General features: G+C 38.9%; 1 protein-coding gene across 1 annotated transcript in view; it reads left to right on the forward strand.

Moving 5' to 3' along the window:
* Window positions 1-12002, forward strand: part of TMEM39A (transmembrane protein 39A) — a 28488-nt gene extending 16486 nt beyond the window's left edge. Inside the window, exons 5-9 of the mRNA XM_043874410.1 lie at window positions 1213-1367; window positions 5656-6004; window positions 6785-6972; window positions 8961-9081; window positions 11516-12002. Coding sequence (XP_043730345.1) covers window positions 1213-1367; window positions 5656-6004; window positions 6785-6972; window positions 8961-9081; window positions 11516-11749 — 1047 coding nt within the window. The 3' untranslated portion in view covers window positions 11750-12002. The remainder of the gene's footprint in view (window positions 1-1212; window positions 1368-5655; window positions 6005-6784; window positions 6973-8960; window positions 9082-11515) is intronic.
* Window positions 12003-17167: the final 5165 nt, after the last annotated feature.

Genomic DNA, 17167 nt, shown 5'->3' on the forward strand with positions numbered 1-17167 from the left:
ACATGAGGTACACTGGCATGAAGTATGTATTGGGAATAATATGCAACTATTTGCCATGCTATTACTGAGAACAACTTGAGCCTACTCCACAATTTTGAGGCTCAGGCAGTAGTATTAATTAACTGCTTCTATGCTTTTGTAAGTAACTACACAAACAGCATATATTGTGTGTATATTATTTATGCTGTGTATTGATAGCATGTGGTTGAACTAAGAAATGGATACATAGAAGGTACCTGAAAAACTCCTCCTTTTCTATGTGCTATTGACTCCAGAGAATTGTTTTTCTGAGTTCTGACATTGCTTTTTCAGAGCTTATAAGAATCTGTCATTTTCCCCTGCATTTCACTCATTCTCTCCTTTCTGGTTCAGTTTGTAAGAAAATTACATTGCAGAGCCTCATGTTTAGACAACTGTGGTTTCTTACTGTATTTAATCAGTTTTAAAGATTCAGGATTAAAGAAGAGTATTTGAACAGCTGTGATGTGAAGAACTAGAAGTAAGGACCATGCGTTATTTTCATGTTTGCTAAAGTAAAACAACAACAGCAACAAAAACTTCTGTTTATATAGGGATTTATCAAAGAAGATCTCATTATTTTTTGAAGTTTCCATAATTTATTAAACATTAATTCAGCAAGCATATTGGGGGGAAGATTCAAAGAAAAATAGAAATACTGTTGCTGCTGTTGAGGCCATTGCAGTCTAGTCTGGAGTCAGACTAGTGGCTCACAATTTTTATGTATATCAAAATCACTTGATAGGTTGTTAAAATACAGATTCCTTAACTTGTGAGTTTGTTCACTATACCTGATAATGAAAGCAAGTAGGAATTTGCATGTGCAGTGAGCAGCCCCAGTGATTCTGATGAGTATGGTTAATGGAACATACTTCAAGAAGCCCCAATGTAAATAAATTAGACAATTTCATAAGAACGTGTGTGGAGGTCTGTGTGAGGCACTATGGGAATGCAAGACGGAAACAGCTAACTACCTGGAGTGATCTGAATCTTCAAGAAAGAGGAAAATAAGGCAGGATGGACAGTTTTTCTTCTGTTCTTTTCTCCTTTCCTTCCTTCCTCCCCCCCCCCCACCCCCCCCCCCCCCCCCCCCAGTTTATCTTCCTCTAAATTTACTAAGTCCTTACTGAAGTCACATTGCTTTTGAGTAAGGTCATTTATAAACTTTTATTTTTGGTGCTTCCAAACTTATAGGCCACTAAGGCGGGTGCATCATCAATGATTCACTACATGGTTCTGATATCAGCTCGCTTGGTGCTACTTACTTTGTGTGGATGGGTACTTTGTTGGACCCTCGTCAATCTCTTCCGAAGCCATTCAGTCCTCAATCTCCTTTTCCTTGGCTACCCGTGAGTACTCCAGTTTTACTATTTTATTAGTAAGTCTTAAGAAATTATTTGGGTCATGCCAGATGATGGTATAAAAGGGAGGGAAATGAAATTCTTCAATGCAAATCTGAAGTTTAGGCAATTCAAAAAAATCAGTGGGTAGGGTGACCATATAATTTATTTTCTAAACTGGAATACAGTTGGGGCAATAGATATAAACTAAGATTGTTCCTGAGTGGTACCAATGGAGAAGATTTTCATGAGCTTTATTTGCCACATAAAATTCGTATACAGTAAAATTCACAAATCTTGTATACATTTACTGAGTTTTGATAAATGCATATACCTGTGTAAATCAAAACCTCATCCCAGTATGGAATGTCACCATTACTCCAGAGATTCCTTCATGTCCCTTTCCAGTCAAACCCCACCCTCTGCATCCCAGAGGCAACCACTGTTTTGATGATTTTTTTCCCCCACCATAGATTAGGTTGCCAGTTGTAGAATGTCATATAAATGGAATTGTTCAGTATGTACTCTTTCAAACCATCTTTGATTCAGCATGTTGTTTTTGAGATTTGTCTGTGTTTACATATTATCAGTAATAGTTCATTGCATGAATATACCATAATTTATTTTCCTTCTATTTGACATCAGGGTTGTTTCTATTTTTTGACTACTCTTTTAAAAAAAAACAAACTATTATACACATTCTTATACACGTCTTTTATTGTAAAGCTACCTTTACATTCTCTTGGGAGAATTATATGTAGGAGTGGCATTGCTAGGCCACAAGGTAGGAGTATGTTTAGTTTAATAAGAGCCTATCAGACTTTTTCCCAAAGAAGTGGTATCATTTTATCCTTTCACCAATACCGTAAGAGTCTGACAGCTACACAGTTTTGTCAGCATTTGATGTTTTCCATTTAAAAAATTTTAGCCATTCTGATGGTTGAATTGTGGTGTATTATTGTAGATATTAGCTTATTAAACTAAATATCTTGCATAGTTTTTTAATTTGTATACCTGTATTTGGCTAAAACCTTCTTCATTAGATGTTAACAGATAGCTATCATTTATTCAACTCTTATTATGTGTTAAGTGTTGGGCTAGGTGGTGCTTACAAACATCACCTCATGAAATCATTACAATCACCCAGGAAGTAGTATATTTAATCTGCTGTAACAGATCCAATATACTAGAGGCTTTAAAAAGTTAGAAATTTATTCCTCTCTCCTGTACAGTGTGTATTTTAAGTTATGGTGGATAGTTGTAGTAGCTCCATGGTGTCAGGACCCAAGCTTCTGTTATCTTTTTGCTCCACTTTCCCTAATAGAATACATTGTAAGGGAGTCTGGAAAACTGAATCTTTAGCAGGGGAGCTGTATCTCGACTAAAATTTCTGTTGCTATGAAAGAACAGGAGAACAGTAGCTATTGGCAGACAATTAGCAATTTTTGACATAGGTAAAGACAGATTAAGCAGTTGAAATTTTTTCCAGTGGTTAGACAATTAATTAGAAAGACCCAGGTCTTTTTGATTCCAGAGCCATTGTCTTAACCATTACTCTAAATTCAGTAGTTCTCAAAATGTGGCTCCCAGAACAAGAGCATCACTATCTCCTAGAAATTTGTTAGAAAAAGAAATTCTCGGAATCAACCCCAAACTGAAACAGAAACTTTAGAAAGTATGGCCCAGCAATTTGTCTTTTAACACAAGTCCTCCAGATGATTCTGATGCTAGGTCAAATTTGAGAATCATTGCTTTATACCATTTATGATGCTATAACATAAGCATGAATTTATATGCGTTGTGAGTGTATAAAATAAAGATATACTCAGAGACTGTTCGGCCAAGTCTGACTTTGTGGCAGGAAGAGTCTTTCTATTGGTTGCACTCTGTTAGATTCTAATTATAATACTTAAACAATTATTTAAAGCACTCATCAGCCTGGTTCATACAGAATGAATTTTCTTTGTTATAAACTTCATTTTTCATGATTCAGATTCTTTATGAGGTGTATATTTTACATCAGTTGTTTCTGTATTTCTAGATTAGCATTTCACCTGTCTGAGTTGAAAACAAATTATTTATTCTGTTTACCAGCAATATCTGATTGAATCATTTAGAAGATTAACCATATCTAACTGGAAAGGCTAATTATGGATATATCAACGAATATTTTGGCTAGACTGAAGAGAGTTACCATCATCAGAATGACTAGCAAACCTTTTCATTTCTTTTTAGATATGTAAAGAAGCTTATTTTGGGAGGCTATCCATACCCTTGTAAAACAATGAAATAAGCATGTAATTCAAACAAATTTTATGTCTAAATATATTTAGTAACCCTCTTTAAAATTCTTGAATGAATCATTTTTGTACTTCACAAAACTCTCCACGCTCTAAGCCTTTGATGCTACCCTGTATGAGTTATCTATTGACATATGATGCTCTAACAAACATCCGCAGAGCTGTGGTAGCGTACATACCACTCTCTGTAGTTATTGTGCACATGTTGGGATCAACTAGACGTTAAGAGGCTCTCCCAATCTTATCTTAGCTGGGTTCAGTCACATGTTTGAGATTGATGACTGTCTATTTAGGCAGCTAGGACAAGTAAGCTCTGTTCCATGAGTCTCTCATGCTCTGGCAACCTTCTCTGGACATGGTCACATGAAACTGACAGAGTGGCAAAAGAACAGGCCTGAATGTACAAGCCCATCTAAACCTTCCCATCCTAGCGTGTCTGCTGACATCCCATTGGCCAAAACAGATCACATTGTTGAACCCAGCACGGAGATTAGGCAGGGTCACTGCACACGTGGAAGGAGGGCTGTGCAGTTACGTGACAGTGGGTGAAACTACTGGGAAGGGTAAAGAAATGGGGCCATCGTTGCAATCTACTACACACCCCAGCTCTCACCCCCACTCCTGCATGTGTGGTTTCAGCTGTATTGAACTTGCAGCCTTCTCTAGCTTTTGCAATTTTGCACATGTGTGAGTTCTGCCTGATACTTTTGCATTTACTCCCCTCCCATTCTGCTATTCCAGGGCACATTCACTTTGGATCCCAGAGCCGCTGCTCATCGTCCTCTTAATTAATAATAAACTCATCCTCTCTCCCTCTACAGGGAACTATGAACAAGTGACATTTGTTAATTTTTAAAAAAAAAAAATTTACTAAATAAAATGTCTTTTTATTTGCTGTTTTTAATATCTAAATTTATATCACTGAAATGACCACTTTATAATACAGACTAGGTTACAATGTGGAAGTTTCTTAAGACTTAGGGAAGTGTTTAACATGTTTTTAAGGAACCAAAGTTTGGAGTAACTATAAGAAGTTATGAAAAGTCTCACAAATTTTTAGTCCTCTAGCCAAGTAATTTTACCTGTAAAAATTTATCTATTGTACTTCTGAATTGTTTTTATTAATCTTATCAGGTATTTATTTAGTGCCTACTATGTTTCAGCCTCTATTATAAGTATCAAAGATTTGTATAGCAGTGAACTAATAAACAGATTAAAATCTCTGGTTCCTGGAGCTTTTTACATTGTAGTAAGGGGAGGTCAGACCAACGGAAAAAAACCCCAAATAAAAAACCTAATAAACATGTAAAATACGTGATCTTACCAGTTCAGTGGAGAAAAATAACCAAGGGGAACTAGGATGGTGATATGGGTGATGTTGTGGGGAGGCAGGGGAGCCCTGTCACTAAGAAGAGAAAACTGGAAGTAAAAGGCAACCCTTCAAAAAATACCAGATGTACACAAAGATGTGTGTGGGAAATTATTTACTCCATTGGTAATTACGATAGTGGAAAATAAGAAATAGTATGTTACTAACAAGAGAGAAGTAGGTAAAGTATGGTGTAGCTATATGAGAATACTGTAGTACCTTTTAGAATTGTTAACAAAAACATTTAATGACATGAGAAAATACTCAGTACATACAAGCTACATAATCACACACCCAAAGTTAAAACAGTAGTATACAAAAGTTTATACTGTGTGAAGCTAAACATAGAAAAAATATAAAGCCTATGCACCCAATTGTAAAAATTATAGAAATGGTGATTTCTAGGTAATTGTCACGATTTTTTTGTAGTTTCTTATCCTACAGTGAATATATATTGCCTTTGTGGGAAGAAATTAAAGAGCTTCCCAGATAATGAATTTACCATCAGCCAAGTCCCCATTATATTAGGTTCATTCTGAAGAGTCATGACTATTTTACTAACACAGTTATGAGATCTGATATTAGGTGGCATCTGTGGTCTCATTTTCATACTCATGTTTTTCTACAGGTTTGGTGTTTATGTTCCTCTCTGCTGTTTCCACCAAGATAGTAGAGCTCATCTCCTTCTCACAGACTTTCCCTATGTGGTTCAGCACCAGGCGGTAGAGGAAAGTGCCTCAACCGTGGGTGGCTTGGCGAAATCCAAGGACTTCCTCTCCTTATTGCTGGAGTCTCTAAAAGAACAGTTTAATAATGCCACGCCCATCCCCACCCACAGCTGCCCACTGTCTCCTGACCTCATTCGCAATGAAGTAGAATGTCTGAAAGCAGATTTCAACCACAGAATCAAGGAAGTTCTCTTCAACTCTCTCTTCAGTGCCTACTATGTTGCATTTCTTCCCCTGTGTTTTGTGAAGGTAAGTGGTTACGTGCTTTTCTGTGCTTCCTGGATTTGTGTGTGGATGACGTAAACTGGGTATTTCTTATTTAATCCCCCTTTTCTCTGTCTCCCCTTTGGCAGCCTGGATGGTGGAGTTCGGCTGCATCTGGAGTGCACTAATACCTGGTTGGTGGATAGATATTTCCATATCTGTGATGCACCCGTGGTGGTCCCCTCTTGTTTTCTTTCTTTCTTTCTTTTTTTTTTTTTTTTAGATTTCCCCCATCCCCAGTTTCTGGAGAGAATAAACTTGTACTTAGAATCAGTATATGGTAGCGTAAGAGGACTGAAGTTTCAGTAAAATACAGCCTACCATGGTTGATCTTAACATGGTCATCAGGAGTTTCCTTGAATTTAATCTAACCTTTATTTAAACTTTATTTTGGTAGAAGAGAAAAATGGTCTGGATGTCACTTGGGCCCAGAATCTTTTGGGTCATTTTAGTGCCCTTCCTTCACCCATTGAGAAGCACGTCTGCAGCTGGAGTGGTCATTCACAGAGAGCATTCACTTCTTCTAGAAAGGAAGGACTTAAAGTATAATTGCCTCTCCCTCCCAACCCTAACTCATGCAACCAGAAAGTCAGGTTGAAGGATTTTGGAGGACTCTGCTCTTGAACTTTCTGCACGGACAGCAGGACAACAAATGCATGTGTGACTCAGAGTGGCATTGTCCGCAGGGCGTATGTACACGCACCCATCCCTGCCTTCCTGCTCACCAGTACATGGATCATTTCTCTCTCTTCTCATCTCTTCCAGAGTACCCAGTACTATGACATGCGCTGGTCATGTGAGCACCTCATTATGGTGTGGATCAATGCTTTTGTCATGCTCACCACACAGCTGCTGCCATCCAAGTACTGTGACTTGCTGCATAAATCAGCTGCTCACCTGGGCAAGTGGCAGAAGCTTGAACATGGCTCCTACAGCAATGCTCCCCAGCACATGTAAGTAGGTTAGAGGGTCAAACCATTTAACACCTTTTTACATGCTGCTGACCATGTTTATTTGCTTTGTATGTCATTCTTGTTCTTGGCTTTGAACATTTAATTTTTAGTTTTTGCCCACATGGGTGCTTGTCATCACTCTAAACTGAAAGCAGGGAACATTAACTCATTTCCACCACCATCCCCAGTCCCTCCTCAAATGCCTTCTGCCTTTCAGCTGCCCAGTCACTCTAGAGTGTGTAATTTGTTTCCCAAACTATCATCTTGGAGTTTTCTTTCAGTCCTAACCATTTGCCCAAATTCAAAGACTCATGATATATTTTTAATTTTCTTTAGAAGACTATGAGATTCATCTTCTTGTTTTCATTGCCACAGTTAAATAGCTGCTAGCTAATTGTCTTAGGCAGCTGGCCTTTGCTTCTCTCATCTTTTCTTTCTAATAAATGTAGATTTGCTCTAGTAATTTTCCTAGCCAGCATCTTTATTTTTTGTTTACTGATTTTTGTTTGTTTCTTTGTTTTGTTGCTGTATTAGCCTGCATCTTTGTGCATTTCTTTTCCTAAACTCACTAATGAATGTTGCTCTGCTTTTCCTATATTCAAATGAAAACTGTCCCTAATTGAGTTCTTTTTGAGTATTCCTTTCATTGTGTCCCCCTGTCAGTCATTTTTCTGCATGGTCCTTATGGTCCAAAATGACTTGACTTTAGAATCCTTTTATTGTCTTGCTTCTGAGCCCTTCATCATGCCTTTCTCTCAGACCTGGACCATCTTCATCTTCCTCCCTTTTATAATTTGAACATTTCACAAATTTCATCACCTAGAAATTCTTTCCTAATTAAATTAGGAAATTAAAGGTGTCCTAATTAAAGGTGACATTCCCTTCCCCTCTTCCCCTCAGAGTGCTCCCTTCAATTATTTGCCTTGATGTCTGATACAGATTAGCACAGGCCTTCAAGCCCAGGAACTGAAAGAGATTGGGCCAGGCTGAAAAGAAACCTGACTGTGGGCAAAGGACAGATTTCAATAAAAATTGAAAATCCAATGCACAGTGCTAGTACTGTACATCTTCAGGCTCCTGATGGCACATGGCCATGAGGTGTGTCTTCACTTTAATGCTGGTAAGTGTGAGCAAGGCTGATGGAACATTTTCTGAACTGGGAAAGCTTCAGGGTGCTAGACTTTTTTTTTTCTTTAACATATTTAAAATGCTGTCCCAGTTCTTACCCTAGGAAACTAACCTTTCCAAAATCAGGAAGAAATGAATTAACTTAGATTTTTTTTTTAAAAGTTTAACCTGAAGATCCCCCATCCCCACCCCAACTCCATTATGTTGGTGCTGGAAAGAGTGAAGCTTCTTCCGTAACTTCTTTTTCCTAGAGAAACCTCTATAAAAATAAAGCAGGAAAGCAGTAAAAAGAAAAGTCTGTGTGTTGGTACCTCGTGTGTCTCTGTATTCTTCTGTATAGCTTCTCACAATATGAAGCACTTGAAAAGTGTGATAAATGAATAGATTTTCTGTAGCTTGTGGGATGTAATTCTGCGGTAAATGTCATGCTAGTTTGATAATGTGTTAATTTCTCCACTCGTCTTGTTACCATCCACTTTTCTTTGTTTCCTCTAGCATTTCCACCAGTGGACTCTGCTCACTTGGGATTGAGGTGACAGTCCACCTGCTTATACTCGATTTTCTGGCTCATAGATGCCTTACTTACACGTTTGTTTCTGCTTGTTCTCCTAAGCCTCTTAAGTCCTTTGACACTGAGTTAACTTTGCAGTTAACTTTTCTCTCTATTATATAGCAATGAAGTTATAATAAATCCTTTCTAATTCCTTCCAGTCTGACCATGGAATTACTATCTTTTCAGAATTCAGGCAGATGAAGACTTGAATACTTAATCCTTTCCATAGAAACATAACTGGTTTTGCCAGACACTAATCTTATCTGTAATTGCCAATATGCTAACATTGCATTTCTTTCTCCCTTAGTTGGTCAGAAAATACAATATGGCCTCAAGGGGTGTTGGTGCGACACAGCAGATGCTTGTATAGAGCTGTGGGGCCTTACAACGTGGCGGTGCCTTCAGATGTATCCCATGCCCGCTTTTATGCAAGTACCGCTTATTTCTTTTCAAACATAAGCTTAGGAGTGTTAGGAGGCCACTCTGTGTGTAAACATTTAGCACAGGACATTAATACAGGGTAATTATTTTACTACTATAATGGCCTCTGTCCTTCGGGAATACTTCTGAAAGGCAGATTGAAGGTGAAATGCCAGTATGTCAATTTTAATAACTTGACTGGTTTCTCTAGTTACAGTGGAATTTGTTGAGTTTAATATTACTTGAAAGAAGTACACAATTATTTAAGACTTCCATTTTCATCTTACAGTCTTTAATTTTGTAATAGCTTGGTTTAGCAGTATCCCGATTATATCTGTGTATCACTAAGCAATATTTAATATAGTAATAATGTGATGATTTTATTTTTTGATATTTCTCATGTATATCATCTCCTTAAAATACTTAGGCTTCCTCTTTGAAACACAGGCAGATGGCATGATCTCTGGTCTTTACCTTTTTTCAAATTAAAAGGAAAAAAGGCTTAAAAGTTTGAAAGGAAAAAAGCCATAGATGCCCACTAAACCTAGTTTTGTCCCATTTGATTTATGTCTTGGGTTATGTTCAGTTTGATCTTTCAGTTTCCCAGAAATTCTGGCTCTAGGAGGGAGAAATATTTACTTATTAAAGAAAGACAAACTGATTAATGGGAGTGGGGAATAGAAGGTACATGCAGGGAACTGTTTTCAGTAAAAATGCACAAAGTGCAGTGCATTGCCTTTGAATGGAGATCATATTCTGAAAAAGAATTGGGAGATTTTATTCATTCATTCATTCATTTGATACTTGAATCCCATTCTCGCTCCCATCCCTCCCTTCATCCCTCCCAGTTCCTTGTGAGGGTACTTGGACGTTCTGGTTCTGCGAGTGTTCACTACTAAGGACTTTTTCATTGAATACTGGAAACTTGCTTGCATCAGGGCAGGATGCTTATAAATAGGGGTGGGTGGGCTGAGATGGAGGGCCTTTGAATGAGGGAACTACAACAATTTCTTTGACTCCTGTGGGATTGGCCTTAAGATGGAGGAGTGGACTTTGGTTATAACTGCACAAACATCTGGTTTCTACACAGAATATTTCATTCAGCCAGCTGAATTCCACAGGCTGTTAACGGCATCTGTTGGCCATTGTGGTCCCCTGGAAGCTGACAGTAACCAGATAGTTTATTAAAGTTTTCTGCTTGAAAGATAAATATTTTCCTTGCTAGTGTTGGACAGCTGAAGAATCAGGTGGAAACCATAGAAGAAAGATTAAGGAACTTATTACTGATTTTGTGTGACCAAACAGGTAAATCAGTGCTTCTCAGAGTGGTGGTTGGGTCCCTTAGAGTCAGATCTCTGAAGAATCCTAGGAATTTGCATCATTTACATATTTGGAAATAATTCTTAAGGCACACCGAAGTTTAGAATGGGCCTTCTACCTGTAACTGTGGCTGTCCTCACATTTCTACTCAGTTTATAGCCTACCTACACATTTAATTATATTTGGTATAATTGCCACAGAATCTGAAATTGCCTGGTTTTTTTTTTTTAGAATGTTAATTCTGAGCCAGTATTATACATGGTATTACTGGGGATCATGTAATAAAATCCAGGGTAAACATGTTCTTTCTCCTGCAGAAGAATCCTGAGAACCCAGTTAAACCTTTCAGAGCTGTTGTGATGATTTATTTGGCTTTATTCTCAGATTTGAGCCCCGAGCTCTAACTTATTCTTTTAGATCTGATATACTACCATTAGCACAGTTTGCAGTCTGTGACCACTGTCTTCTATTCATAATCCATTTTTATTAGTCAACTAGGATTCAGCCTCTTAGAGTGATGAATTTGGAGCCCTGTGTTTAGCCAGTCTCTTTAATTCTAACTAATTTTTCCTTCCTTCTTCACTGTTCTGCCTTTGTATATCCTACTTCTCAATATCCAGAAAAACGGGGCAAAAGAAAACAGCTTGGTGGGTAACAGTTTAAGAAAAAAATTAAGAAATTACTGTATTGATATTTCAACTTATATTACCACTCCTCCCTCCAGACTTGTTTAGTGTAGGTGTTTATGTCTTAGATCAGCCCACAAACCACGATTTTTACATTTTTAAGCAGTTACATTTTAAGTGGTTATCTTAAATAAAATATTTGAGATAAGACATAATCTAGGAAAAACTTTTTTTTTTTTTTGAGAAAGAGTTCTTTTGGATAAATCTGTTTCTATGTCTCAGGGGTATTGAAATAAAATGTATTTCATTATACTTTGAGCAAAAAAGAATGGGTTTGGATCTCTACAGCAAGAAATAGCCTGATTGACATTCAATAAGCAGATCTACTTGTTAGTGTACATAGGAGCCTATAACTGTAAAATGATTTTTGGAAAAAAGTGAGAATAAATTCCGTCTTTTCTATGAAATAACATTTTGCTTTTTAAATTCCTTACAGTTCCTGTTTCATCGTCCATTAAGGCTGTTAAATCTGCTTATCCTTATTGAGGGCAGTGTTGTCTTCTACCAGCTCTATTCCTTGCTGCGGTCAGAGAAGTGGAACCACACACTTTCCATGGCTCTCATCCTCTTCTGCAACTACTATGTTTTATTTAAGCTCCTCCGGGACAGAATAGTATTAGGCAGGGCATACTCCTATCCGCTCAACAGTTATGAACTCAAGGCAAACTAAGCTGCCTCTCAACAATGAGGGAGAACTCAGATAAAAATATTTTCATACGTTCTATTTTTTTCTTGCGATTTTTATAAATATTTAAGATATTTTATATTTTGTATACTATTATGTTTTGAAAGGTGGGAAGGGCAAGGGATATTAAATGTATCCATAAACAAGGTGATGTGATCTTTCATGTGTTAGTATATTTGAATAATATACAGAGGAGAGGTGCACCTCTCTAGTAAAGAGATTGCTTTGTTTGTATGGCCCTGGAATAACTCATTCATTTCTGAAAACATCTCATATATCACTTGACATGGTACCTTTTGTGTGTATGCTTTCCTTTCAGTCCTCCTCATCTTTAGTCTTTGGTTGGCCTTATTGTTACAGAGAGATCAGTGGAGTTGCCTAACAGCACTCATCATCTTTTGTTTGGTGTTTTTTTTTGACTGGCAGATAGTATTGGAGTGCGCGGGGCAAGAGTGGGTTTAAGTCCTGGTGGGGTTTTCTTTGTTGCCTGCTGGGAAGAAGCATTTCTGAGGTAGGAACTCAGTGTTCTGCCTGCCCTGTGACATTTAAATATACTTTTGTGAAAGCTCTTATCCTGAAACAGGAAATTACACTCATTTTCCCTGTTCTTCCACTTTTGCTTGAAAAGATTTTCCTTTTCATGTTAGCTGTTTTGAAATAATGCTTTTAAGGACAGGATAGAGTGCCCAAACTTATGAAGAAGTTGGGTGTGACTGGATCAGTGGGAGAAGATGAGCACAGATCCCCTGGCCTGGGGTCTGGCAGGTTGAACACACCCACGTAACTGGAGGAATGGATGCAGTCTAGCAGCAACCCTCCTACCATGGCATATTTGGAGTTATGAGTGGAAGGAAAATAGGAGAAGTTACCTCTTTGTCCTCAAGTAGTTTGATCTGTGTGTGTGCTTAATTTCATACTCCAGAACCTTTATGTCTGTGAGTATTAACCCCTTTTAGTCCATTTTCTTGAAAGGGGATATACCTAGTCAGTTGATGTTATTAGTCAACTAAATTTCTGAGCATTGTCTTGAGAGCCTGAAATACATTTTCATGTGTTTTCTGTGTTCCTTTTGACCTTTTTACACTGTGAAGCTTTTGGTGAAACAGTATGGCTTATGAAGTAAAAACAAACATAATCATATAATTCCTATACTGTCTCTGAAAACAGTTCCCAGCAGGTTTCAGCAAAGACAGCTGAAATACAATATGGCTTATGAAATAAAAACAAATAATCATACAATTCCTATACTGGCTCTGAAAGTTCCCAACAGGTTTCAGCAAAGACAGCACTGTGAGGAATAGGTGTATATATAGCTACCCAAAGTGACTGCTGCGTGTGACCATTGTTTCCTTAAATTTTGATGGATATACTTTTTTTTTTAAAGTTACATTATTTGGAATTCGTTCTGAGTCAATTCAGTCATTCAAATATGTGTTGACCACCAGGCACTATTTAGGCACTGGGGATATAGCAGCAAATAAGAAAAGTAAAGGCCCTACCTCATAGAGCTTACAGTATGCAGAATGGGAGGTGTGAAATATGCTGTAAACAAACATATCTAATGTCTCTTGCTAGTAGTGGTAAGGGTGGTAAAGAGAAAATAAGTCAGGATAAGGAAATACTGCTAGCAATGGCACCAATGGAAGGCATTCTCGAGGAGACAGCCCCTCAGGTAGGAGCAGTTTTGTGTGCTGTGTGCTAAGTCGCTTCAGCCGTGTCCAACTCTCTGTGACCCCATAGCCTATAGCCCACCAGACTCCTCTGTCCATGGGATTCTCCAGGCAAGAATACTGGGGTGGGTTGCCATGCTCTCCTTCAGGGGATCTTCCCGACCCAGGGTTGAACCGACGTCTCTTAAGTCTCCTGCATTGGCAAGTGGATTCTTTACCACTAGTGCCACCCGGGAAGCCTGAGCAATTTTGGTACACTGGAAAAATAACCACCAGTGTGTTGGTGGTTTTTTGTAAAGTGGTTCAGCCTACGTATGGTGGTTCTTGGAGTGGGGGAAGGTGGCAAAGCTGCCATTTCAGTGTACTTTCCTTAGACTCTTGATGATACGCTTTTTTTAATTTTTAAAATTTTATTATTATTTCTGGCCACACTGCATGACATGTGGGATCTTAATTCCCAACCAGGGATTGAACTCATGCCCCCTGCATTGGAAAATGGAGTCTTAACCACTGGACCACTGGGGGAGTCCCAAGATATGCTTCTTTTGACTAACATTTTGATGAGATTACTTGACAGCTAGGAGTAAAGTGGGTGGCCGAGGCACAAAGATGTTTCATCACAATGATCCCAAATTGGTTCTGTCACTGTGAAGTAGCCCAGATAACTGATTATAGAGATTAATAGACTGGTCTTGAAAGCTGACATGATTCCTCCTTCCGGTTTGACTTGGCTGTGTTCTAAAGAAGTAGCACAGAAGGACCAGATGCCAGCCTGGCCAAACAAATGAGCGAATATAATAAATAAAAATAAATTTTGACTAACAGATTGCACGGTACCCCCCTTCTCCTTCCAGATACGACAGCATCAGAGGTAAAACCTTTCAGTTTTGTCTACCTATTTCAGCTGACATTCGTAGGTGTCACATTCAGAGGAGAGAATTACTAGTTACTTGTGTATCCTGTTTCTTAGGGATCATGTGAAAGGACACCATCTTTATTTAGTGATGGGGGAGATGCATGCCCATTAAATAGCTTTTTAAAAATTCTTAAATATCGGGAAATGGTGTGTGAAAAAAACGGTATAGGTTAGGTGGACTTGGGATACTGCAAAAGGGAAGATTCTTGACCAGTTGTCTGGATGGCTTAAGGTGAGTAAATGTGTCTGAGTGAAGGAGGGTGGGTAACATGCATTAGCATGATGGTAACATGCATTAGCAATATGTTTACTGTGATTCCATGTTTCCTAAGCTGCTTTCCGTTCCCTCCCTATCAATTACCTCTACACAATCCCTCTCATTTCTATTTATTGAGCAATTACTATATGCTAAATATTGTTGAGTACCAGAGATGCTGATGTTCAGAGTGCATTAACTAGAAGGCAGAGAAGTCAGTCAATTATAACACAAAGGTGCTTAGTCAAGAAAGTACATGCAAGAGAGTGCAGAAAAGTGATCAACTTTGCTGGGGAGCTGTAGTGTCAGGGGATGCTACAGTGCATCAGTCACACACGTGATGCCTTTTGAAGGAGCTCTAGTTTACTATAGAGATGAGGGAGGGAGGGCTTATGCAGTGTGAACAGTATATACAAAAACTCACATAGATTTTTAAGGAAGAGCTCAGTAATGCTAAAGAGCTAGGCAAGGAATAGATTGCAGAGAAACTTGAATTCCACATTAAGTGGTTCAGATTTTTATTATCTTGTAGGTCACAGATTGTCAAAGGAGCGATTCTTGGGCTGCATCAGATCTACTAAGGATCTTGAGGGTGAATCCCAGTAATAAACACTTTTCACAAGCACTTAAGATAATTCTTAAGTGGACAGAAGGACATCTAATGAGATATTTTAAGCTGAGGGCTTAGGATGACCCAAAGAGTTCTCAGGCCAAGGGTTCTGGAAGTGTAATTTCTGGACCAGCAGCGTAAGGATCACCTACCTGGGAACTTGTTAGAAATGGAAATTATCAAGTCCTACCCCTGAACTGAGTCAGAAACTCTGGATGAATACAACAGTCTGAATACACCCTCCAGGGGATTTTGATGAGAACCACTATCTTAGATAACTTTAGCAGCTGTACATAGGCTAGGCTTGGAGAATGGGGGGATGTGAGACTTAAAGCAGGAAGATCAGTTAGCCAACCATTTTGAAAGTCCATGTAAGAGAAAACAGGAAAAGTGAGGGTGGGGTGTCACCACTACTGGGTGATAGAAAAAGCTATGGACATGCATACAGTAATGTAGGGAAAGTATGTGGAGTGAAAAGAGGACAGAATTCTGATGAATAACACTCAAGGGAAGAGGAAGCTTTCAAATGAATCAAAGGGAATGGAAGTCCAAGAGATAAGATGAATCAAGAGGTTCCACAGAGTCATGATTACAGTATCGAATATGAGGTAAGTCAAGAATTGACTTGGCTTTGGTGTGATACCACTGGTAACTTTAGCAAGAGAAGTTTAATGGAGCACGAGGGTGGACTGCTTCCTCTCAGAGGTTTAGGTACACACATGAATAAGGAGACAAGCATTGTGTGAGGTAGAGGAAACATATCTTAAGCATAAACTTGTGAAAGTCGCTCAGTCGTGTCTGACTCTGTGACCCCACTATAGAGTCCATGGAATTCTACAGGCCAGAATACCGGAGTGGGTAGCCTTTCCGTTCTCCAGGGGATCTTCCCAACCCAGGGATCGAACCCAGGTCTCCCACGTTGCAGGTGGATTCTTTATCAGCTGAGCCACAAGGGAAGCCCAAGAATACTGGAGTGGGTGGCCTATCCTTTCTCCAGCAGATCTTCCCAACCCAGGAATCGAACCAGGGTCTCCTGCATTACAGGTGGATTCTTTTACCAACTGAGCCATCAGGGAAGCCTGTATAAACTTGTGAAGAAGCCATTAGATTTTGAAAGGAGCAGTCCATCTAGAATACTGTGTCAGTTTTGAGAATGAGGCCACCCTGAGGTGATAAACCATAAATTTACAATGGCTTTCATCATGGTTTTATGATTTTCTCTAGTTGAACTCAATAGACACAGTAAAAGAGTAGAGAAGTTGGGTGGTAAGAGTCCTGCTCCTGGTTTGGAGTTTTGCCGTGCAGGTATAGCTGAAGGATGAGTGGCCAAGGAATTTATGAGAATAACTGAGATGATGGAATGATGTACTTGGGGGTCTGGAAAGGCTAAGGATGAAGGATGAAGTCTGGTGGGGGTAATGGCCATCAGATAGAGGCAGGCTGGGGCAGGCATTCATGATCTTGAGCAAGTAGAAGAAATGAAGCAAAGACAGAAGTTCTGAGAAAGGAATATGGGAGTTTAAGATCACAGACTCCTGTGTTATGAAACAGCCTGATATGTAACTGTGGAAGCAATAGTTGAGGCAAAAGCTGTAAGCAGTTGTGGCAAATTTTCCTCAGGAACATTGAAGTCATCCAGGATGATGATGGGACATGAGGTAGAAGGGAAATGGAGCCTGGTACCAAAGACTGGAAATCTGGGACAAGGATTACATCAGGGCCACAAAGAATGGAAAAATTAAAATAGCTGGATGCCATAAATTCTAGTAGTGAGACTTTTGTATGAGATGGGAAGAAATGGTGCAGAAGCAGGAGTGGGAAACTATAAATTTTCTGGGCTTTTCCTAGTCTGTGTAATTTGTGGGAGAAATGGGCAGAGAAAGAATTGTCCTCAGGTGAATGTCAAGGTTTTATTGAAGTCGAAGAAGTGGAGGCAACATTCAGTGAAGAG

Source organism: Cervus elaphus, chromosome 19, assembly GCF_910594005.1.
Source record: "Cervus elaphus chromosome 19, mCerEla1.1, whole genome shotgun sequence".
NCBI classification, from domain to species: Eukaryota; Metazoa; Chordata; class Mammalia; order Artiodactyla; family Cervidae; genus Cervus; species Cervus elaphus.